The following is a 25,275-nucleotide window of genomic DNA, read 5'->3' on the forward strand; positions in this document are numbered from 1 at the left end:
CGATAAATCATCACAGCTTCACTGAAAACCATTTCATATATTTGATCTAAATCCTCCTTTTCTGGCAGATCTCATATCTAGTTTTAATAATAGAAATAACCAAACTTTTATAATTAAAAATAGAAGTAAATATCAATTCTTTGCGGTTCTGCAGACGTTTAACTTTGTGTGAATAAGAAGTCGTTAGAAAAGGCAGTAAAAGACCTTCACTGGGATTATTCATGTTACAGTCATCGCAGTAAAGAGCGTCCTCAGGAGTATTACAGCTTTAATACACGGTTTCTGATGCCTCTGCAAGTTCACTAATGTACAAGAATAAACAACAGGGCGGGGGGGGGGGCCCTAGTTTTCACAAAAGTTGGCATAGCAACTGATATTGCAAAGGGAAATGGTGCTTTATGGTAATAATCAACACATTTGGAGCGTGCCTCTGGGCGGTCGGGTTGTTCGGCTGAAAGTGCCAATTGTGTAACACTTAGTGCAACACTGAGGAAACCGGTGAGCAGCTGAAGACGAGCTGCGTGAGGCCGAGTCCTGAGCTCCTGCACCGGTGACGCTCACACAGCCGCTCGGCCGCCGTCGTCCACGGTAACACTGAGGTCGCCCCAGTGCCTGCGTCCTCCTGCCTCCTCCTGATTGGATGTGCTCCTGACATCATTATCCAGCTCCTGCCTCCTCACTGGTGCTCCGCTCCTGTGCCAATTTCCCTGTGATTCATTTTTTTTTCCTCTGCGCTCAATAACGCCATTAATGTCACTTTAATGAGTAGCGCTCAATTTACAGCCTGCCGGCTCCTCCAATTGGTCACATGGGAGGGGCCGGTCACGTTGAGGCGCTGGTGGAGAGTTAGACAGAGGTTATAACTGACATCTTAACATGTGCTGTTATACCTTCATGGAAAAGCCTGTTGTTCTTATTTAAATGAACTTTCACTGTATGAACCTACAGTCCAAGCATCAAACGTACTTTTAAAAAGATTTCTCTGCCCTGAAATTATTAAACGTTCCCCTTTTCTTTAAGGCCGAGACCCGTCTCTCCTTCACTGTGCATCCTAAAATACAATAAGAGAATAATTCTTTTGCCAGTGATCGTTATCAGGACGTCTTTGCTGACGTCTCCCATGCATCAGACGTGTCCGTGTAATCAGCTCAGTGACTTCCTCTCCTCCTGAGTGTGACTCGATCAGAGCTCCGAGCTGAAACGGCTCTTAAAAGCTTTGCTCAGAGAAAGAAGCTGTGGCTGAGGAAGAATAGAATTCAATCTCCCACCCCTGGAGAGCCCCGGCTCTTGGCGCTCGTCGATTGGATGCCGGCCGAACGCCTCCAGCAGGTAGCGTCCCCCGCCCCCCCCCACCCCCCCACCATCGCCACAACTGCCCCTCAGTCTCTCAGCCAGCCCGGCCGCCCGCCTGCCTTGTTTGCCCAGCACACCTTTCACAGGGCTCCAGCCAACAGGAGCATACAGCACCACCCACCACTCCTCCCCCGCAGCATCATAATCCCCAGCATGACAGCGAGGGGCCGGGATATACAAGCTTAATCCCACTTGTACTAAAATACCTCCTGAGGTAGGGAGAGAGTGGCGAGGGAGGACGGGCGGGACACGGATCTGTGTCTCTGACTCTGGCACCGCGGCAGGCGAGCGTGAACAGAGCTGCTTCCCTTTCTCGGTCTTTACCGCAGGGCCTCTGGTCTGATCCGGCTCCGGCTCCGACATGATGTTTGGGAAATTAAATGAGAAATAGATTTATTAGATTAATAGATTTGCTCCTTTAACTGCGACCTGCACCGTGACCTTGAACAACGAGCTGAACACGTCTCCTGACGAGGCTCATTAGGAATGTGGGGAGAAGATGAATAAAACAAGCTGGTACCAAAAAGGCTTAAGCTGCTCAATTACTTCTGATTCAGTTTTCAGAATTGTGGCTCAATTATCAATTATCAAAAATAAATTCCTGCATTTTGTCTGAAGCATTTCATTTCTAATAATTATTAAACAATGATACCGCAGTGGTTTTTAATCGTCACAGCTCCTCAATTTATTTACTGCTAATAAGTAAAATAATAATGTTAAGCAGTCGTAATATTCACATTGAGATGGATGGCAATATAAAACATAATTTAATTTAATTTTAATAATAATTGTATCTATGTAGCACCTTTTAAATAGCAACCCCAAAACAACAGATAAAATAATACAACATTTAAAAGCAATGAAAATAAACATATATATTATTTAAATATTTGGTGAGTTAATCTTTAAAATGTCCCTTTTTTGATTCAGATTAAATGTTATAATCAACATCACCTTATTAAAATCATAGATTTAACATTTATGTATTAAAAGACCTCATCATTAAGTGATTTACAATTATTATTCATGCAGAACTTTATTTTCTTTCAAAGATAAAAACTAATTTGACATCATGACCCAGCGGTAACGAGCAGAACTGAATATCTGCATCGGCAGAAGAATAAACACCATTTACACGAGTAGACTCTCGGTGTTAAATGTTTCCTGTGAGGAGACCGAAGAAGTCGTTTAAAAATATGTTTTCATCAGTAAACATTAACGACCTCGACTGTGATATGATATTTTGCAGAGCCGCTTCTCTCTGGCGTCTCGTTTATGTGCCGGCGACCCCGCCGCCCCTGCAGTGGGCTCACAACACATTTTGTAATTTCACACCACGAAAAAGCGTCAGAAATATAAACATCCCTGTTGATAATGTGTTTTTGGAGCCGCAGATAAAAGCGTCTTCATTTGAATTAGACTCAGACCTTTTATCTCCTTCATCTTTATTCAAATATCGAGGAAAGTTGGAAGCGAGAGTGGGGGGGGGGGGGGGTGAAGAACTGAAAACACATTTACTGGTCAACCGCTGTAACGTCTGAAGGTCACACGCGCGTCTCCTCGGCTCCGGCGCTGCTAACAAGTAGGATGCGACAAACGTAAGTTGGAAAAGCGAAGTTGCTTTCAGAGGCTTTGAGGACAAGAGGGAGAGAGAAGAGAAAGTAGGTCGTGAGTTTAATTCCTGCTGATTCACCTTTGCATCCAGGAAACACAACCTGGCTGCGCCGGCTCCTCTGAGGGGCAGCGGCTTCCTGTTCCGTCCCCTCGTCTCGCAGAAGAGGCCTCGAGCCTCCAGTGAAACTCCCAGTCAATCATTCACCTAACAGCTTCTTATTTATTTCATTCTTCCTCTGCGTTAAATCAGCGAGATGACGGCCAGCGGCCAATTAACCCTCCTGTCCGCTATGAGCAGCGTTGGTGATGAATGGAGTTGGAGTGGGTGCGTGTAAATTCACATGTAATTTGCCAGAGACACGGATTAATGCTCGGCGGAGCTCGGTGCGGAGCAGGGTGAGGACAAATTTAAAATTCAAATTCAGAGACAAAGTGAAGAGGGTCTGTGGTTATGTCACCAAATCTCCTGGCAACCAGGGGCTGGCGCCAGCATGGAGGCCGAGTGGAGAAGTGGCCGAGAACAAATTATGGTCCGACCGAAGAAAGTTTAATAAGTTAATAAGTTATAAGTCACCGAAATATGTAGATTTTCAATAGAATTCAGTTTGACTGCATCAAATCTAGTATTTTAGTTTCCTGTGAGTTTCATTTTCACAATTTAATTCTAAATCGTTGTTTCTTTTGCAAACTTCTTAAATTAGTGCAGAAAACTGTTTTTAGCTGCAACAAGTCAAGTTGAATTGAATAAAATATTAATAAAATAGAAAGATTAAAAACAGGAAAGTGAAATTCCTGGACATGCAGCAAAGTTCTTCCCTGTTCCACGACACATCCTCCAGTAGTTTGTCGGGAAGTCGTCTAATTCGCCCTTCACGCCCGAATCCGTGTGTTCACGCAGGTTTTTTTAAACGCAGGTAAAGACGCTAACAAGCTAAATGTGTCAGGCTGCAGAGAAAACCCACTCCCCCCCCCCCCCCCCCGAGCCGCTGTGAGGTTGAATCCCTTCTGGTGCTGTATGCTCCGTGTTTACACACCTCCATCCCCTCTGCACTAACCCCTCACCCCTCTCATCCACCCCTCCATTTATCCACGCCATCCCATCCCACCCCCCCCCCCCCCCCCCCCCCCCCCCCACCCCCCCCCCCCCCCCCCCCCCCCCCCCGCCCCCCCCCCCCCCCCCCCGCCCTCTGCTTGGCCGGTGTGCAGTGGTGCAGTGCTGTTAGCTGTTAGCTGTTAGCTGTTAGCTGCTCTCTTCACCCCTTACAGCTCCGTCGTGGAAAACGTTCCCTTCACAGTGACGGGACGCACCTTCCTCCTGCTGCTGCTCCCGGGTCAAGGAAGAATAATTATCAAATAAGTTTCCTGGAGTTTTTCTGCAAAAATTAGAAACCTACATGAAGAACAGTCCCCCGATGAAAAATCAAGTTTCGTTTTCACAGTGCTCCATAGACTGAAAATAATGGACGACGTGACAGCTCCCCAAAAGTGAAGCCCAATCATCTTGATCGCCCCCTGGTGGCTCGCTAAGTCATAAACCTCCTCCTCCTCCATGTTAGCAGATGGGACATGGACCAAACTAAACAATCAACGTTAAAATAATGATTCTCAAAGACGGTTTCTGTCGTTTCAGGTCGTTCTCACTGATGTTTGTTCACGTTTCTGATCAGTTTGGTTTTAATTAGTTGTTTAAAAAACAGGCTGAGACGTGATGATTGACAGCTGAGACTGACTCCTGATTGGTCGAGGACCTCGGTGCCACGGCTCCTGTCTCTGAGATATATTGTCTTTATTCTAGTTTACTGGGAGGAGGTGGAGACTCATTGTCCGTCTTTATTCACAAGGGCCAATAAACCAATAATTACCAATAAATTCCTCAGGCTGTAATTAATGAGTAATTAAAGTCATTAAAATAAAGCATTACCAGAGATGTGATCTCCTTCAGCTTCAGTCTCACTTTCTCTCCTCCCTCCAAACGAGGCAGGGATCAAGGACAGGAAGGTGCCCTCGTCCTCCTCCGAGTTAAACTGGGTCTCAGGCAGTTTCAGTGCAGTTCAGCCCTGGCCCATATTCTATATATAGAAGTCCTGCTTTCAGATTGAGTTAGAACAGGGTGAAATGGGTTGGAGGGCTGGAAAACCCGAGGTCCTTGCCCTTGATTTCATTATTTGTATTTACGCTCCCGACCCGGGTGCGTCTGGAAGTCCACCTTCACAGGTCGGCTCCGATAACGAGGTCGGCCGTTAAAAACTTTAAAGAGAGGTGTTTCATCCCCCGGGGGATTTCAGCCAAGTTAGACGAGGGAGAGTTTTCTTCCCGGTGACGAGCGTGTGACAGTGCGGGGGGGGGGGATGCAGCTGGAATGAAGGCGTGACACTCACGCTTTGAAACGTCACCAATAACCTGCTGCTGCTGCCACGAGAGTTTTAACCTGGCATGAGGCGTGAGAGACGCCACAGCTTTTCACCAAGTCACCTTGCATGTTTCAAACTGAGCGTGTGTGTGTGTGTAAGAGAGATTTGTGTGTTTTCAGTCACTTGAAGAGTTGTTTTCCAAAACCTTCCATTCTGAACAAAAATCCTCTGATCATAAACGACCTGTTTCCAGCGCGTTTGCATGTTTCATGCGTCTGAAAACGAATTACAAAGACCTGACACGTCCGACGCCTGCTGATTGATTTCCTGCCGTGGTGAGAAACAGACGGTGACAAATTAATCACGACGGAACTCAACTCGTTCAGGTTCAGTTCTAATGACGTGGATTTAAAACCCCGTCGCTGTCTGGAAAGTTGTAAATCAAACTGAAAACCTGTGATTTTGTAGTAATGGTCAGTAACAGGAAGCATCAGCGTCTGAGTGAAACATTAAAAACCCACTGATGTCTTCAGCTCAGCAACAGGAAGAGTCTGAAACTTTATTCAAACTTTATTCTTCTTCATATTTTCATTTGGTTTTGGAAAAACTCTTCTTGTTGTGATTGGTTGTTGTAAATTATTGGTTGTGTGTGTGTGTGTGTGTGTGTGTGTGTGTCAGGTTAAACATTCACTCAACACACTCTAAGCCCCCCCCCCCCCCCTCCCTGTCTCTCCACCAGTCTAGCATCCCACAGCCCACCTTCTCCATGCCAGTCACCGTGCCAGTATCCAGTCAGAACGCAGCCCTCCAGTTCAGCAACAACCCCGGCGGCGCCCTGGTCACCACCACCTCCTTCGTCACCTCCACCCTCACAGACCCCCGCCTCCTGTCACCGCAGCAATCGGCTCTGCAGAGGAACACCGTGTCACCGGGGTTGCCGCAGCGACCTGCCAGCGCAGGTAAGACAGCGCTCCGGTTAAAAGTTTGTTTCTGTGCAGCTCCACGACACGTCTGTGTTTTCAAAGGAATAAACTTTAGTTTCAGTTCCTCATAAGTTTGTTATAGTTTTTTCTATTTGCAGCTTCGAACTCTGGTTTTGTCAGACAACAATTTAGAATTTAAAATCCGTAATGAAGAAAAGTTGATCAAAAGAAAGACTAACTGTTTTGTGCTGGAAACATTAAAAGATAAAGGAATATGTGTTTCTGTTAAAAAGGTCAAGGTGCCGTTCGTCTTTCCTCTTTCAACTCGGCCTGACTTATTCCTCCAAGAGATTTTCTCTCCTCTGACGAAGCTTCAGGCCGAGATTTAACCTGAAAATCACCAAAAGCAAACAGTGATATTTTCTCTCTTGTGCGCTCAACAGAGACAAGATGTTGATAATTACATCGTGGGAACAAGTTATCGTCTGTAGACTAAAGGTTTAATTGGCTCGAGCTTTGAAAACCACGCGTGTAAGTTCCTTTTATAGCTTTTGAGGGCAGCAGTAATTTGGTAAATCATCTAAATAATTTATTGTGTGTGAATAAGTTAATATCTTGTGCACACAAGGGAGGGGCTCCCTACAATAGCTTGTAATAATATGAAATCAAATTAGTTTAGATATAATTGCAAAATTCTGTGATAATTAGATTAAATATAGCTTTCCCTCAAACCCTCGTTACCAAACCCTTACGACAAAGAAATGTAACTTTACACTTTTGCCTTAAACTTTTGAATAAATAACTAGAAATAACAAGAAAACACAAATACGACCAAATATATAAAACTTGTATTAAGAATATAAACAAGAACACCGACTTGTGGCGTCTTCGTCACACGTCAAGGTGTGAATCTCTGAACGTCTCAACACCTTTAATCCCCTGAGCTCATAGACCCTGTTGTCATGGAGATGTAGATACTTCAAAACATTCTTCAATAAGGTTTTTTCTTGTGTTATTTCTCCGCCCCCTGGAAGTCGAAGCCCCGTTTCTGTGACGTCTGTGTTTCATGGAGGATTTTTCTGAGCAGCAGAATAAGCTCAGAAGTGTGTTCACCTCTAATAAGAGCACCCGGCCTAACGATGACAGAGATCTGAGGCTGCTGCTGCTGCATCTGTGTGGCCAACCAATCCCCCCCCCCCCCACCACCATCCGACTAAAAGGATTTGTGTCCCAATTTTTGCGTCTCAGACAAGGTTACTTATCAAGCTTTGTTCCGAGCAGCATAATCTCATTGTAAGTCAGAATTAGGTGATGTAACGCGCAACAAATGCATTACAGCATCTTTCATAACATGCCGAGGGAAGAAGGTTCCACAGCCGCGTGGAGCGGAGATGCATCCCACGTTGCCACAGATGCATTCGGGTTCATGGTGTTTTTTCCATGCGTCGACGCAGCCAGATCATGTTCAGTCACCCCTAACGACCCCGATGTTATAAAACACACAGACACATTGTGCTGTGCAGAGGCCGAGCACATTCATCTACTGACGTTTCTCAAGCTGTAATAACTGATTTATTCCCTTTTTGTCGGCAGAACAAGCTGGAAACACACGATCACAAGGCATTAGCTGCCTTTTTAAACATCTGGCAGACACGTATGATATTGGCTTATTCATTCTGAGTCATTTCTGAGACGAACAGAAAGTAATATTTCCTCCGTTTTGAAAACCAAAACAAGGAGCTGAAAGAGGCTGACACGCCTCCAGGAGCCGACGGGAATCTGGAGCTTGGGTGAAAGTTTTCTGAGGGTTTATCAAACAGGCTGTAAATATTAAGATGATTCTTCTGGGACAACATCGGGTTTTATTCCCACAAATTAAAATGAGTGTGATGAGGGTTTTTTTCAAGTGCCGCTGAGAAGTGGTGAGATTTAAAAGTCTGGTGCTTCACTGACTGAAGTGAGTTTCGTTTTAATGATGTCCTTGATTTGATGATTCTCTCTCAGTAAGTCATATATTCTGCATTTTAGATAAAGATTTAGATATGAAATGTTTTTAGTGTCGTGATATCGACTGATCTCTCTGTGTGTGTGTGTTCGGTTCCAGGGGCTCTGTTAGGAGATATGGGGAACTCAAACGGAGCGTGTCCGAGTCCAGTCCGTAAGTACATCTGCTCATTTCTCGTTCCTCACATTTTTACTGAGGAACACAGACACACACATACACACACACACACACACACACACACACACACACACACACACACACACACACACACACACACACATACAGTACACACACACACATACACACACACACACACACACACAGTACCTGCTACCCTGCTGTCCTCTGCTCTCTGGATTTTCTCTGGACTTTAAAAAGGAAATAATTTTGAAGCCTCACATTCAGCAGGCTGAGGTTTACAGGATATTTTGTGTCTCTCACACACAAACACACACACACACACACACACAAACACACACACAAGCATGAAAACACCTGTTGGCTGTCGACAGCTGATGGTCACAGAACAAGCTGCTTGTAAACAGTCCAGAGAACAGGACGAGTTTCAGGGTTTCAGGTTGTGAGAGAGTTGGAGAGTGAACAGAAAAACTGCTCAGCTGTTTCTGTGTGACTGTTGTTTCCACAGCTTCATGTTGATCAGTGTCACAGTCGCAGTCTGAGCCTCTGAACCCGAGCTCTGCATGTTCCTCGCTGCTATTTTGTCAACGATGGAAATTCAGATCAGGATTTAATCTGTTTGATTGAATGTGAAGTGTTTCCCTCCGTCAGTCACTACCCACGGTGAGATATCATGTCATTATATTAAAGAATATAGAAAGAAATATAAAATAAAAGCAGCGTTTAATCAGCTCCACAGACTCTGTGGGTTTTGATGTATTTTGACTTCGTGGGTATTTTCATGGACTCAGACGTCTGAACCTTCACTCTCGTCCTGAACCTGCACATAAACAACAGCAGCAGCATCAGGAACCAAATGTCCGTCAGTTGTTTTTCCTGAGTTTTAAAACCCTGGTGCTCCTGACGGCCCCCCCCCCCCCGGCCCGCCCCGCCCCGTCTCTCTCAGCTGTTCCCCCTCGTCTCCTCTCAGGAATAATCTAAGGCCCCGCCCCGTCCAACTGTCCCTCGTCTTGGCACAGGTCTCTCCTCAGAGGTGACTTTGACACTGGCCAGAGCTTCTCTTTAAATCCCATTAGCCGGGACAGATAGTGGCAGCCGGCCTGTGGCAACAGATACGGGCGGAAGGTGTTTTTTTTACCCTTTCATTCTCTTGATTAACGTTGTTTCAGGAGAAGATTGAACAGAATACATTCATATCTGTATTAACTTATATAATATTGATTAAGTTCTTCGAGGCGCGGAATAAAAGATAATTTACTTTCTGTCGGACGGATGAGTGAAGTGTTGAAGTAAATATTACGTGAGATTATTTGTTTAAAGTGAAATGTCTGTGTCTCTGGATATTAATAAATTCCTTTAGAATGCAGTGTAATTTAAAACCGACATTAACATATTTAATCAAAGAGCAGTAGTTTCTTGGCTGTTCTCCGGCTCTTTGTCGATTCTGTCGCTCGCGAAGGAGACGACAAAACTCACCTTGATGATGTTTTGACGAGTGGATTCGACCTGTTTGGTTTTTCGAGTCCTGCTCGCTTGTCGATGTTGCTAATTGTTTCTCTCAGGACCAGTTTACACTGTCGCTGCTGTTGCTTTTCACACTGTGACACAGATTTGAGGTGTTTTCAGATGTTCTCTAAATAACTTTCGATGTGTGCTCCTCTTACCAGGACACTCACAGTCCTATTGTTTATATCGCTGCTTCTATAACCACAGAATAATCTGAAAGACTTTTTAAAAGGAACACTGCCAACTCACAGTGTACGTTTCCCCCTGTGGATAAAGAAACTTTGGCTGCATTGTGATTCATCTGTTCCAGATTTAAACTTCTCACCAAACACAGGAGTTAAGTTCCTGAGCTCAGAAACAGTTTGTAGTGATTATTGTCATGTGAAGCAGATCAGCTCTCAGAGACTGAGCTTCACTCTGATTGGATGTTTCCATCCAGACACAGTCACGACTCTGTCCTGAGTCAAAACACTAAACCTGCTCGTCCCAAGGAAGCTCAGGTGACCCGACCTGCTTCACTCTCTTATCCTCATCCCTCCTGTTCTCGTCTGCTTTGCTCTCCCCACCAAAGCCTTTTTCTATCGTTCCTCTCACCCTCTTCCACTCCGTTTATCTTTTGTTCTTCTCCTCGTTTCCCACTTCTCCAGCAGTTACATTTCATCCCGTCCCCTCCTCTTCCCTCCTCGGCTCTTCCCTCCTCACTCCTTCCTTTCCATTTTCAAACTTTTCCTTCCATCTTCTCCCCTCTACTGCCCTCGCCTGTTCTCTCCCTCTCTCCCTCTCTCCCTGTCCTCCTCCTCCTCCTCCCTCGGTTCTGTCGTTCTCAGCTGTTGTCCAGGGACTCAGGGCTCCGGGAATGTCACCATTGACGTCACACGGCATTCCACACATTCCCACGCCCAGCCTCGCGTAATAGGAGACATCAACCACACACACACACACACACCCACACACACACACACACACACACTGAAGGTACTCACACATCTACACATGCAAAGGACACAGAAAGACACAAACCAACAGTCAACATATATATATATATAAAGTCAGAAACACTTGTGTCTGACTCAGGCTTTGAAAACGCGGCTTAAACGCTGCTGGTCTCGTTTCAGTTTGAAAACTCCGGTGTTTGAGAACCTGAGACTTTTTGTAAACGCAGACGCCCACGTTCTCTTCCTGATTGGTTCTTATCAGTCACATGACTCGTCGTCGCTCCAAGAATAAAAATCCCTGCTCTAACTTTTTACCATCGCTGTTCCTCGTTTCCTCGTTCGTAGTATTTTCTGTAACTAAGTTACCAACTGCAGATTAGACAATCTACTTCCTGTTTACACCACGACATGTGACGTGTGCTTTCAGGTGTGTTTGTGTGGACGGACATTATTTCTCGTGCGAAGCTAAAACGCTCGTCTGGATTGAGGTCGATTTAAAATCATCTGACCTCAGTTGGAGCTTCCTGCACACGACAGGGTTTTCAAACTTTAACTGATTTAAAAAAACGTGGATGACTCTTCAGCTTTATTGATTGAGTTTGTTCAAGTTGTTTTCTTCTGAGCAACAGATTATCTATAACTTGTTTACTAGTCAAGATGAATAATGAACAGTTAACTAACCAGTGACTTAAAACAATCTCCTCTCCGTTCTCTTCTTCGTCTGTAAGCTTCCTCTCTCTCTCTCCATCGCTGCACCCTCAAATCTCTGCCTCCTTCTGCCTCCCTTCACCCCCCCCATCCTCCCACCACCGCCTCCATCAGCCCCCTGTCCCTCACTCCCCCTCCTCCCTCCTCCCCACTTAGCTGATAGCGGAGGTAGAGTTGGCTTGTTGTTATTGTCAGGTTTGGTTTGGTGTGTGTGTGTGTGTTTTTGTTTCCCTGGAGTGTGTGACTGAGATGAAGCAGAGTCACATGCCGCTGTCGTCTGGAGGCGGCGTCATGGAGAACTGCTATCTGCTATCACACACACACACACACACACACACACACACACACACACACACACACACACACACACACACACACACACACACACACACACACACACACACACACACACACACACACACACACACACACACACTCTGCCTCTCGTGTGTGTGTCTCTGTGTGTGTGTGTCAGGGCTGGGAAAGTCCCTGCTGTCCTTCCTTCATACACTCTGTGACTGAGTCTCTGTTTGAATCAGCGTCTTATTTTAACCTCAGCCACACGGACAGGCTGCTGTCTGCTGGAGTCCTGTTGTCATGACACCCAGATCTGCAGCTCAGCCCAACAATCGTAAAGCAACACACAACAACACACATCCAGGAATATCCAGGAGTCTTTCAAACTTATATCACACAAGTCAAATATATATGGATATCAACTGATTTGTAATTTTAATACAACTCATTAAACTACTTCTGTTACTTAAACTCATTCGACCTTCATATTATGCCTGAAAACACAGAGTTGTGCGACTGAAGCGTGTCATGCATCAGGTCTGCTTGTGTCTCACAGAGGAACTGGCAGTTTGTCAGTTTACTGAACGTTCAGGTCATTTTGTGTTTTGACGTTTGTTTCTGTGATATTTGTCGTTCCACTCGTGGTGCAGAAACTACACAAACACATCAGTGAGTCACACTCTTGTTCGGCTGTAGTTTATTTTGACTCAAACCAATAACTGTGGTTCATTAGAAGCATGTGAAACAAGAGGGGCCCTCAGAGAGCACGTCCCTCCGTCAAGACTAACGTCATATCTAGAAAAGTTGGATTCTTACTCGAATCTGCTCCAAAGAAAGAAAATCGGTTGAGTAGTTTTTGCGTAACGCTGCTGACAGACAAACCGAAGACAACACAACCTCCTCAGCAGAGGTAGCATTGACTTTAGAGGCAGGATTTTCTCTTCAGTGTGAGATGGAAGGAAGCCAGGATCGATTGTGTGTGTTTGTTTTCATCAAGCGGCGAGATGACTGAAACGACAGGAAAAGGTGGAGAGAGAGAGAGAGAGAGCGAGTAAAATAGTTCTGGAGAGAGTGTGGCACGGTTCTGATGTGAAGGAGCAGCAGAAAATCAGAGCGCCGCCAGCAAACGCTGTTTGAGCTGCGGAAACGTGGAGGAGTGTGTGGTGCGACAGAGCGCTGCAACTCGCTAACGAGAAGACACACACACACACACACACACACACACACACACACACACACACACACACACACACACACACACACACACACACACTCAGGCAATTAGAGACAGAGTTCACAGGTAGCAACAGACATTAAACACATCAAAACAGACGAGTACACAACCTCAAACCTCTCTCTCTCTCTCTCTCTCTCTCTCTCTCCCTCTCTCTCTCTCTCTCTCTCTCTCTCTCTCTCTCTCCCTCCAGCGAACGGCTACATCAGCGCCAGGGCCTCCCCAGGCCTCCTCTCCGTATCCAACGGCAACAGCCTGGGCAAAGGGGTCCAGGCAAAGTCTCCACCTCCGCCCAACCAACAGATGGTTAACAGCCGCAAGCCGGACCTGAGGGTCATCACCTCGCAGAGCGGCAAGAGCCTCATGCAGCTGGTGAGGAGAAAACTGACCACGGCAGCGACACAGGGACAAAACCATGAACATGTGGCCAGAAGACAAACCATTATTATTATTATTATTATAATAAAGGCTGGTGTGTAAATGAATGGTACAAAAAACGGTGACACTGCGACAGTTCAGGAAATGTCCACTTAAAGTACATTTATTCTCCTTGTTTGCTTTTCAATTTGTAGATTCAGCCAGAATAGTTTCTCTCAGTTAAATAAAAATGAACATTTCGTGAACTGTCGCTGTTATCTGAGGAAATTAAATCTTTTGTAAGAACCATTCATCAACATCCCAACATTTATAACCATGAGGCCAAGGTTGACAAATACCAGAATCCCCCTTTTAACTCAACATCAGTTAATGCAGAGTTCCTGGACGACAATCTGACGGTTTAACGATCCGAGGTTTGGATTCTGTCACATTCAGTGATTTTCCTGTCGTCACCTGCAGGGAAAACACTTGTTTGACACGAGAAGACGCCGCAGTCAGAGTGACGTTGGGTTTAAACATGTGAAATCAGTGATGTTCGAGCTGTTGATTCAGATTCTGTAATAGCTGCGTCAGAGTCAGTGTCACAGAGACGATCCCGTGTTGCATCAGATGCTGTAATCTCATGCAACGCGTCTGCGCGACGGTGACCTCCCCTCCGCCGACTCCATCTTTGGTTACGGGTCAGTTTGTTTTAGCAACTGTTCTGTTTTTATCTCCTGTGACGATCGTGTTGTTCTGGGTCAAACTTCTCCCGCTGTTGCATTTGCAGTGTTTCATTGTGCTCGTGATGTCATCTCACATAATGAACAGGGGGCAGTCATCAGGGTTTTTTTTGCAGTAGAGACTCGTGAGAGCAGGACGTTCAGGAGAAGTCAATGATTTTAATAGACACTGGATCCACCTCGTTGATTCTTTACTGCAGTGATGTACAGAATCTGCTTCAGACACGAGGTTCCTGACGCCTCAGGCTCGATGTTTAGCGTCGTGGTCGAGCTGTTGAATCAATCAGATGATAGTATTTCATGATGGATAAGAATCTGAGCAGCTGAGGTGCCTAAAAACTTAAGTTGAGATTTTTAAAAGGACAGAATATGATTGGCTCTGACTTCAATCGTCTCCATTTAACAGTTCATTTAGATTTCTACTGCCAGGAACCTTACAACAAAGTAGAAAGTCTCTCAGCAGAACTTACACCTCCGCCAAGGATAAACATGAACATCCATGAATTATAAGTGTAAAAACGGTCCTGTCTTATAATGTTATAACATCTCCTGGATCTGCACCAACAGTCATTGAGTTCCTTCCTGCCCGATGTCCCCTCCTTCCACCAAGTTGTGTGGAAGTCTGTTGAGCAGTTTTTGCGTAATCCTGCTGACAGACAAACCAGAACCTGGTCTCTTGACGTGTGGTGGACAGGGACAGTGTGAATGTTTCCTCCCTCTGTTGTGTGAGTCAACATCTGGATCCAGGCGTTAGTCGGCCGTCGGTCGGTCGGTTCAGCTCCATCCCTGCAGGTCTCGCTCGGAAACAGGATGTGTTGACTGGACTTTAGTAGACGATGCTCATGTTTCGTGTGTAACGTAACTGTCGTCTGTTTTTCACTCCTCCTCCACCGGCCGTGGCAGACAGAGGAAGAGCTGGAGTTGGTGAGTGAGGTGAATAGACCCGTAGACCTTTAGCCCGGAGGGTGTGTTGTGGATCTCTTGTGTGGTCTCACTGAGCATGAGTGTGACGCCATCAGCAAAGTGCATCCCCGTCAGAGGTTGACTCCGTGGCGACAGTAACAGAAAAGCCGTGACGACGTGAGAGCGCACGGAGAAGAACCGTCAGCTGGTTGTCCTGGTTACTGCACGACTCCGGGTTCACCACAGGCTGGACTCTAGATCCACCTTCACGACGAGCTTTTACATTTAATCACTTTACCTTCATTCAGCCAACGCACGTGTCCAGCAGGAGCTGCAGCTGGACATTATCCAAAACTGAGATTTAAATATATAATAAAGTAAAGAGTCAGTGGGTTTTATTGGTGGAAGTAATCTCATCGTGGGAAAATCTGCTTTGCGTCTGGAGTGAACTCAGATAAGACCTTGTTCAAATTTCACTATTAACACACTTTTAAAATCAGATAGTTATTTATGTGAGAATAGCTCCTCCCTCTGACCTCCTGACACGTCTTCAGATATAAAACTTAGAGTTTAATTTGTTTGTTTCGTAGAAAGTTAACGTCGTGTTTTCTGCAGATTTTCATCTGAGAAATCTGCCCCAACGTCCAGTCTCTGCTCCATAAATGTATTGTTTCAGAAGAAAATGTTGTTGCAACGCATTTTTCAAATAGCAATAAATAGAAATCCTATGTGCGGCGCAGTGGAGTCCAGCCTAAAGGAACCAGAGCAACCAGCTGACTGTGTGTGAAGCTGCTCAGCATGTGCATGTGTGGTTTCATCTGAGTGTCGCTGCTCCGAGGATCAGGGTGAAGAAAAGTCCCAGAACGTTGGACACACACGGACACGTTGGACACGTTGGACACGCTGGACACGCTGACCCACACACAGGATGCACGCACCCACACATGCATGCTGACATGTGTTCATGCATGTTTCTCAGCATGAACACACACAGACATTCCTCAGAACAAACACATGCCTCACATCCTGTGTTCCTCGCATACCTCCCTGCACACATTTATGCACATACTTTAACACATTCTCACACACACACAGACACAGACACACACTCATCCCTCCATCACCCCTGTCGATGCATGTGTTCCTGTCAGCATGATTCTCCAGCACAGCGTTGCCTCAACTCGACACCTTCCACCGTGACGCTATATCACACAAGCACGCGGTCCTGGCGACAGCGTTGCCGTGCCAACGCCACCTTAAGATGTGAGACACTTCCCCGAGTGTCACAGGAAAGTTCACGAGGTGCTTGGATCTCGCCGCAGCAAACGGAAACGCTTTCGTTTTGTGGTCACAGCAGATTAAGAGAAATCCTCCTCTGCCTAAATACAGTGAAGATTGATATAGATAAATATCTGTTGAGTTGTTAAAGCTCAGTTGAATTTCTTTTTCAGAACATGTTTCTTTTCTTTGCTGCCGAAAAATCTTCAATTTGCAAAGCAGAGGCTGCAATTAAGTCACGGATAATTAATTCAGTTTCCCTTTAAACTAGAATCAGAACAAGCTGAACACAGAGTGAAAGATTTCCGTAGTAACGGTGTGATTACGAGCTGCAGCCACTCTGCTGCACATGTTAACTATTATCATTACTGCTGCTGAAGCCCTGAACTCCTGCACTCGGCGCCTTATAAGGAGGAAAAGACGACTCGGGGGTTACAGCAGCGGATCCAAGGATCCAGGAGAGGCCGAGCTGGGATGTAAATCCCACAGCCAAGTTTCAGCTTCGTTTGCGAGACTCAAGATTCAAACCCTGAATTTGTAAATTTCCCCGTTAGTGTCAGAAGATGCAAAAGAAAGTAGATGCAGCATCAAGCGCGCTGCATGTAGAGGAGATGTAGATAATGGTGGAGTAGAAGCCTTTTATTGTGACATCCAGATGTTCTGCATGTCGTCGTAGACCCTGTAAAACAACCTCTGACCCCTCCCCCCCCACTGCAGCACTAATCACCTCTTTCACTTCCAGTCTCCCAACACCCAACTTCCTCTGTCCATCTCTGTGTCCTCCCAGAATGCTCAGCGGCTAGGCGGATCCCAGTTGGCCCAGTCGCTCACCACACCGGTGGTCTCCGTGGCAACGCCCAGTCTCCTAGCGCCCTTCTCCGGCATGCAGACGGCCTACAACACTGGTGAGACCTCTTATCATCTAAAGGAATCTGTCTGTTTACATCAGGTCAGCGAGCAAACTGAAATTAAATAAAAAAGGATTTAACATGAAGTGAAAGATATGTTTCTGCTGTACTGTGTGTTGTGGAAATCTTAAGTGTAGAAAAACTTGAAAACCTCTCTGTGTGATGCCATAAACCGCCATGAATATTCACTTTGTTCATTGTGTGAGAGCGTCTGGAACGATTCCACTTCAAAGGTCTCCATTAATATGGATTAGCCCTGATTAATATTGATGCACCAGAAAGTTGTATGATGTAAAACAATCCCCTCCGCCCCCGCGCCTCCCCTCCTCCCTTCTCTCTCTCTCTCTCCCCCGTGTGCCTGCCCCCCCCCTTCCATCCCTCGATCTCAGAGTACCAGCTGACGAGTGCGGATCTCACGGCGCTCCAGACGTTCACACCACCGGGGCTGGTGCCTGGCAACATGGCTGCCTGGCAACAGCAACAGCAGCCGGCGGTCTCCCAGCAGCAGCAGACGCAGCAGATGAGCCTGGCGTCGCTCAGTAACTTGGTGTAAGCACCTTCATGTTCCTTCCTGTTACAAACTCATACATGGGACGGATTTTCCCGAATGTCCCGACTTTAACCTTCGCACTAAAGCAACCGACTCTTCCACCGTTCATCACCGACACGTGCACATAACACACTTCTGTCTCTATGTGAGGCTGTAGCCGAAGCATCACCCCAGCTGCAGTTGATTCATCTTCACCGTGACCTAGATATACCCCCCCCCCCCACAACACACACACACACACACACACACACACACCCTTCAGCTCTGAGTCCCACTGGAGTCCCATCGCTCCTGGAGGAGAGGCGAGGCTGCGAGCTGGGTTTTTTTTTTTTCTGACAGTATTCAAACTGCTAAAGCTGGACTGGCTCACATCCTGAGAAGAACCAACTTCTTATTCGTCCAGCTCGTAAATAAAAGCAACGGTGTGACGTCAGTTTTTGGACGAACTGGTCAGTGGCTCACGTGTCAGTCGCTCTGCTCGCTCTGAGTTAAAGGGAAATGAATCTGTGATCAGCTTTGGACCTTCTCCTCTGCTGTGACCTCAAATCCAAACTGAGGCCAAGCTCTAGATGGGATGTAGTAGATCCTGTGCCCCCCCCCCCCCCCCACATGTAATTGTAAACACAATCATTTGTCCCTTGATTAATCCCATAACTATTTTCAAAATTGTTTTTATCTATGAAAAAAAAATCCCATTACAATATTTTAGTGCGGAAGTTGTCGTCTTTTTTGTTTGTTTGTGTTGATTAACCCAAATGTTTTAGTTTTATTCAGAGTATATGTGCCACTTAAAGATTAGAGAATAAAGTAATATCGTAATAACAGTAATAGCTGTAATTTTAAAATTTTAAGTCGTAATATTACGAATAAAGAATCGTAATATTATGAGAACAAAGATAAAAGTCAAGAAGTTACCAGAATAACGTTGTAGTATTAAGAAATAAAAAGTAATTTTATACGAATAAAGTTGTAAAAGTCTAGGTGTTAAGTCAGAGGGAGAATATCAGAGGATCGTCTCCGGTGTTAAGACGAGGAATGTGGAGCTTCTTGTAAAATTCGACTTTCGAATAAGTTTCATAAATTAGATATTATCCCACATTTATAGTTTTGGATTATTGATTTTGTCAGCTCTCTGTTTCACATCCTCGTAGGTGGGAGCTGCTTTTTAGATCAAAAAACAAAAAAGTCAGATTAGGTGTGTTAAGTTTGAGCAGTGTGGCTAAGCTAAGCTAACCTGTGGTTTGCAGGAACAGCTTGTAACGGCCTCTTGTTTTGTTCCCCCCCCTCTCCCACTTGTCTCCACAGCATGTGGGGTGCAGAGAAACAGAACGCGGAGATGGTTAACTGCATCTCCAATTTCGCTGCTAACCTGAGGTGAATGTCACGATAGCATGTACGAGCAGCGCTCGGCGGCTCCGCCTCTTACCTGTCGAGTTCTCACCTGAGCTCTGAGGCAAAGCGGCTCGATACCTCAGAGAGATTTCTGAGATCGAAATCAAACCCGTGGCGTCTTTGCATTCGTGCTGGATGTGACGCCAGTTGCTGCTTTGCTGTGTCTGTGCTTCATTTCCCTTTCAGTTCCGCTGAAGCTGAAGTATTTTTCAGTTTGACTCTGGTGTGGTTGTGAGAGTCGTGGAGCCACCTTCCAGCTCAGATGTGCAGCTCGTTGGAAGTGTCAGCGTGACGGCGTCTCGTTAGGCTCCGGAATGAAAGGCGTCTCTGGGCGCCGCGCTCGCTCCCAAACACCGAACCGGCGCTCGGCTGTGCTCCGACGACATGCTTACTGCATTAAAATTTAACTGCTCATCCATTTAGCTGTCACTCTCAGGTGACAGTCGCACATAGGCTTCAGTCCCTCAGACGCGTGGAGGACGCAAGTGCCTTCAGTGGCACGACTTAAAAAGAATAATTAAGATGTAGCTCAGCTGTCACAGCCAGTTATTTAGATTCAGATAACATTAAATGAGACACAGTTTGGTATTTGATGATCTGTTAGTAGCGTGTAACACTCGTGGGTCTTCTAATTATTTGAAATATGCATTAATCATTTGACAAGCCCCTAAATGCTGATATCCTCTTGTTCGGAACAATCGCTGCTTATTTGTCTCGGCACAAAGTTCAATAAAGAGATTGTTCAACTCCATCACATTAAAGAAGAATAAAAATACCCGAGATGTGCGGCAGCTGCCACCGGAGAGACAGTTATTTGTTTCTCTGTCTGACAATGTGAGAATTGTCCGTGAAGATATGATAATAGGTTGTTTATTGTTGTTCACAGCAGCTGTGACTCCAGGGGCTCCTCTGTATAATCGGGATGTAGACTCCGCCGAACGTCTCTTCATGTTGTTGATGATGTTTCTAACACGCAAAGGACATGAGACTGAGAATAACAAGAAGAAAACAAATGAAAAAGAGGAGAATTCAGGTAGAAATTGGAAAGGAGACGAGATTCTGCAGCTTTTGGTGATCAGGGCCTAACCCTAACCCCGAAACATCACCTCAGACTCTGGAAACTCGTCTTTGTGATTTTTCTCCTTTCCATGAAAACCATCTGTAGAATAATGATGAACCCTGAAATAAAAGCCATCAGTTGCATCTTTAATTGTAAGTGATGAATGTGAGAACTTTAAGAAAGAAGCCGAGACGTTCCTGAAAACACGGGGAACAACCTTCAGGACTTGACTGAGCGAGCAGGGTTTTAAATTTAGCCATAGCGGTGCAGGCCAGATGTTTCCAGATGTTTCCGCCCCGTCAGCTCTGACACGACCACGAGCAGCAGGCAGGTTTTTCTGTGTCGTGCGTGGGATCGGAATGACAGAATAACTGTCACTTAAAAGAAGCGAGCGCCACAGAAATGCGGGAAGATTTCCCAGCCCGCCAAACTGTTCCTCGGCAGAATGGAAAAATCTCGCCGTCCTAGGACAGCACGGGCAGACGTGGGCGCTTGTGCCGCCCGGGCTGCTCCGGTTTGCTTTTGATTTACTCGCAGCGCGGCCTCACAGCGAGCGAACAAGCCCCTCCAATCAAACGGTGATTGACAGTTTGGCAGCCGGCCTCGCCTTCGCTGTCGTCCACACTTTCCCTCGCCGCGGGCTCCACGAGGAAATGATTTCTGTCATCCCACCCTCTCTCATCCCCCTTTTTAATCATCCTCCTTCCACTACTTCCGCCTATCTGCTTATTTCCTGCTCTTTTGTCAGGCTCAGTTTAATTTGGCGTACACCTGTTGACTCTCCTCTTCCCCCTCCATCGCCAATCTAAATGTTAATGTCACGGCCCCCCCCCCACACCTCTCCCCCCTGGCTGTCGACTTGAACTTGTCTCTTTATGTAGACGAGCTCTCTGGACGCTGTTTGTCGCAGGATGTTTTCTCTCAGAGTCGATGGCCTCCACCTTAACGTTGTGCTTTGTGCGTTTGCTTCATCCGCTTCACGCAGATCTGCCCCGAAAGAAACATGATCATTGACGTCTGAAGCTTTTTCCCTTTGCTCCTTTCACCTCATGTCTGTTGTTCACACTCTCCTGTCGCCTTTCTCTCGGCTGTGGTTTCAGAGGAAACAACAGAAAACACTTGTGTAAATCGCTTAAAGGAGACACAGTTAGTCTGAAGGACACGATGCACACGCGCCATCAGAGGCTGTTCAGAAGAACTCCAAACATACGAGCTGTTTACTCATCACAGTGATAGAAGATAAATTAAATATCAGAGTGAACATTCACGGTGTCAGAAATCTCCGAACACGTTGGATTCTTACGACCGGGAGGAGGAGTCCGTCACACTGAGTCCTACTTTCTGTTATTAAAGCAGTAAGTGGGAGCAGAGCCTCTGAATTCATAATCTTAAACACAGTGAATTCACAGCTTGTTCCTTTAATGATGGGAATTCCCAGCGGCTCCCTCCAGCTTCAGAGAAAGCCAAAGATTTTCACGTCTATTGCTGCTGACTGTGAAAAATGCATCGCGTGTGGACGACTGTCAACTTTGTGTCAGCACAGGCTTAAACACTTCCTGCCGTCCGCAGCGTCGTCTCAGTGTGACTGAAGCAGCTGTCGGCCCGGTTGGTTCTTTGGAGTAACAATGTGTGGACTGACCATGACTGGCCGTCCCCCCCCCCCTCCCCTCCTCCTGCTGTTCTGGCTTTCTGAAACTTGCTTGTCTCTTTTTCCACCTCCCTTCCACAGCTTGGCCTCTCAGTCCAACTTGCTCTTTGGCAGGGAGGACGGCCTCTGCTGGTACTGTACTTTCTACACTTCACACAGCTCGCCGCTTTCCCAAAGTCTCTGCTGCACAGAGGAACCTCAGCGCTGCTCGAGAAACTGTCCACAGAGGAGAAGTTCACTAGGAAGCCTGGAGTCAGAACTAAATTAAAACCTCTCAAGGTCTTTGTTCAACCAGTCTGTGTTTTCGTCCAAATACAACAGAATAATAAGACGCATCAAACTCAATGCAGAAAAATATCAACTTTACTGATGGACACGGGTTTTGGAGTCGGTGTAAAAACACGATCGACACAATCTGTTTTTAAATGTGCGACAATTTCAGATGAAAATACGAACTAAGACCTTAGAGCTGAACTGTAGATCAGTTAAAAAGACTTAGAAGTTATTAAACACCAGAGTTTATCTCCAATATTCAGCAGGAAACTTACAGGAAGATATTTGTTACAGGAAGCAGCTCTTCTGGTTCAGGAAGCAGAGGATCATGGGTAATATCCAGCGTTCAGTTGTGTTTCAGTTCAGTGGGACGACACATTGACTCGCGTCATTGCTCAGACAGAACAAGCCCAACAGAGTTAATCACCACATGAGGCTGCAGGGGGCGCTGTTGCTCAGTAACAGGGACAAAGTCTTGCTTTAATCCTGTATTTGACCAAAACTCTAATAATCCTCCGTAATCACTGAGCGACGAACTTCCCCCCCCCCCCTGTTTATATTTATTCAGTTTAGAGTTGACGAGAGTGAAATCAGGTGAATCAAAAGAGAAGATGCAGATCTGACCTCAGAAGGAGGCAGATGGTCAGAAGAGACGCGACGGCAGCAGCAGGATGAGTCGAGGTCCAGGAGCGTTTCAGTGAATCTGTCTGATATGAGTTTAATAGAAGTTTCAGCAGCTTGTTGTTCCTCAGAAAAGCAAAGCATTTTGGGAAACACGGCCCAGACTCAGCACACCGCGCTGTAACTAAGTGTCTGCTTCTGGCTGCGCTCGCTGTTTTGTTAGCACTCTGGAGTAAAGGGGGGGTGGGGGTGGGGGGGGTAGCCTTCATCACTGTCACCGGCCTGCTGACTCGGCCATTTTCTCTCGCCATGGCGACGGCCCCCCTGTGGCACCGCCATCCATCTACCTGCACCGGCCCGAGCCTCAGTGCTCAGGTTTGATGAAGTGGGTACGGAGGTAGACGATGTGAGCCTCACCACCACCGAGGGATCCGTGTGTGTGTGTGTGTGTGTGTGTGAGTGTGTGTGTGTCTGTGTGTGTGTGCGTGTGTGTGTGTGAGAGAGAGAGAGAGTGTGTGTGTCTGTCTGTGTGTGTGTGTCTGTGTGTGTGTGTGTCTGTGTGTGTGTGTCAGACGGGGGAGGACAGCGAGCACACTGAGTGTCGCAGGCCCAGATCGCCTGAAGGAGACTTTTCTTAAATTCCCCTCTCAGTCTGCCAGTAATTGAGCGAGTATTAGAGATACCGAGCTGCAGATGGCTCATGATTTGACATATTAGAAAACACCCGAGGGGCCCAAGGCAGTAATTGGGGGGGGGGGTGGGGGGGTCGAGCTGGGGAAGGAGGCAGAGAGACGAAGCACAAGCTGAAAAAAAATCCTGTCGACTCCGTCAAAAGGAGCGAGACACGGTGCGGCGCCGACAGCCGGCGTCTGGATCAGTGACAGGTTGGACTCAGCCTCCAGCCAACAGGAGGAGGAGGAAGAGGAGGAGTGTGAGGGTGGAGGGATGAAGAGTTGAGGCAGGTAGAGACACAGATTGAAGCTCTTAGGCACATGATGTCCTGAGCTTCTAACTTAAAGTTCCTGGTATCATTTCAACCTCCCGTGTTACTGTATGTGTGACACCCACGTGATCCGTGTGAGAAGAAGAACTTCTGACTCTTCTCAGTTTAGTCTGAGTGACGCTGCATGGCTCATGGACTGTGCATGTGTGTGACATGTTTGTTCTTGTGTGTCCACCCCAGCCTCCGTCTGCTGGTGTGTAGCGCTGCCTGGGTGTCGTGGCTTCTTATCCAGATATGACGTATTATGAGTATTGGCTGATCTGGTTGTTCGATCCCGTCTAATGAAGATCTGCTCTCATGGAAAACACTTCCCTGATGCTGGTCGTCTAACTCTTTGTTTCCCTCCTTCCTTTCTCCGTCTCTCCAGGCCGGTCCACATATCTCAGGGCGCCGCGCTGACAGTCAACACAAACCCCAACCTCAACATCAAGTCCGAACCTATCTCGCCAAACCGCGACCGCCACACTCCCAGCTCCACCAGCGGCGGCGGGGGCGGCGGAGGGGGCCAGGGTCACATCCAGCAGGGACAAGGTCTGGTGTCGGTCGCCTATCCCGGGAACCTGCGCCTGGAGGCGGGGGGTCAAGGTCGCTCGCCCGTCGACAGCCTTAGTAGCAACGGCAGCTCGTACGAGGGCAGCGACCGGGACGACGGCGCCCAGGGACGAGCCGGCGGCGTGGACTTCCACCAGGGCGGCGCCGGGGCCCAGCAGCCCACCATGGTCCTCCTGCGCCCCTCGTCGGCCGAGCCCCAGGAGCAGGACGGGACCAACGTCAAGAGAATGAGACTGGACACCTGGGTCACATAAAGAGAAGAGCGCCGAGGGATGGACGGACAGAAGGAGGATGGAGATGTGTACTTGTGGCTTTTGTACATGCCCCCACCAGCCCCGAAACCCCCCCCCCCCCCCCCTCCCTGTGCACACACACACACACACACACACACACACACACACACACACACACACACACACACACTACACCCGCCGTTGACCCTGTCACGTCCACACAGGAGTCGTTGACCTCACATACAAACAGCATGCTGACACCCTCTCATGTTGCACGTGTGGACACCGACACACACTCGTATGACGATGCTCATACACACATTTGAACTCTAATGATAAACTTTGACCCCCCCCCCACACACACACACACACACACACACTTCAAACCCTGAGGGGTTAAGCCACCAAACCAGGGATCGTTTTTCAGAGTAATAGCGACGACGGACTTTATTCATCTGTTTAGAGGTGAATGAGTTTTCTTAATCAGACCACAGTGGAAAGTCAAACCCTTAAATTCGGCCACTTGGACGTTTTGCCGTGACGGAGCAGCAGCTGGTGGGATCCTCGCCGCTCATCCACATGTGGAGCAGGACACAGCTGCTTTCAGACGGAGCCACTACACGCGTGTGCTGCTGTCGCTCCAGATTGTTCCTGCTCTCCGAGCCGGGGACGCTCTTCTTCTTCTTCTTC

At 47.0% G+C, this 25,275-nt stretch overlaps 1 protein-coding gene across 13 annotated transcripts in view; it reads left to right on the plus strand.

Moving 5' to 3' along the window:
* mef2d (myocyte enhancer factor 2d) overlaps positions 1 to 24,774 on the plus strand; it is a 74,400-nt gene extending 49,626 nt beyond the window's left edge. For 4 of the 13 annotated variants that reach the window (XM_034612415.1, XM_034612418.1, XM_034612417.1 and 1 more), the window contains exons 5-13: positions 6,058 to 6,277; positions 8,346 to 8,399; positions 13,258 to 13,436; positions 15,068 to 15,097; positions 17,133 to 17,250; positions 17,643 to 17,802; positions 19,109 to 19,177; positions 21,985 to 22,035; positions 24,168 to 24,774. In XM_034612415.1, coding sequence (XP_034468306.1) covers positions 6,058 to 6,277; positions 8,346 to 8,399; positions 13,258 to 13,436; positions 15,068 to 15,097; positions 17,133 to 17,250; positions 17,643 to 17,802; positions 19,109 to 19,177; positions 21,985 to 22,035; positions 24,168 to 24,606 — 1,320 coding nt within the window. In that variant the 3' untranslated portion in view covers positions 24,607 to 24,774. The remainder of the gene's footprint in view (positions 1 to 6,057; positions 6,278 to 8,345; positions 8,400 to 13,257; positions 13,437 to 15,067; positions 15,098 to 17,132; positions 17,251 to 17,642; positions 17,803 to 19,108; positions 19,178 to 21,984; positions 22,036 to 24,167) is intronic. The other 9 variants (XM_034612420.1, XM_034612421.1, XM_034612426.1 and 6 more) reach the window with 7 other exon arrangements.
* Positions 24,775 to 25,275: the final 501 nt, after the last annotated feature.

Source organism: Hippoglossus hippoglossus, chromosome 16 (assembly GCF_009819705.1).
Source record: "Hippoglossus hippoglossus isolate fHipHip1 chromosome 16, fHipHip1.pri, whole genome shotgun sequence".
In the NCBI taxonomy this organism is placed as follows: Eukaryota; Metazoa; Chordata; class Actinopteri; order Pleuronectiformes; family Pleuronectidae; genus Hippoglossus; species Hippoglossus hippoglossus.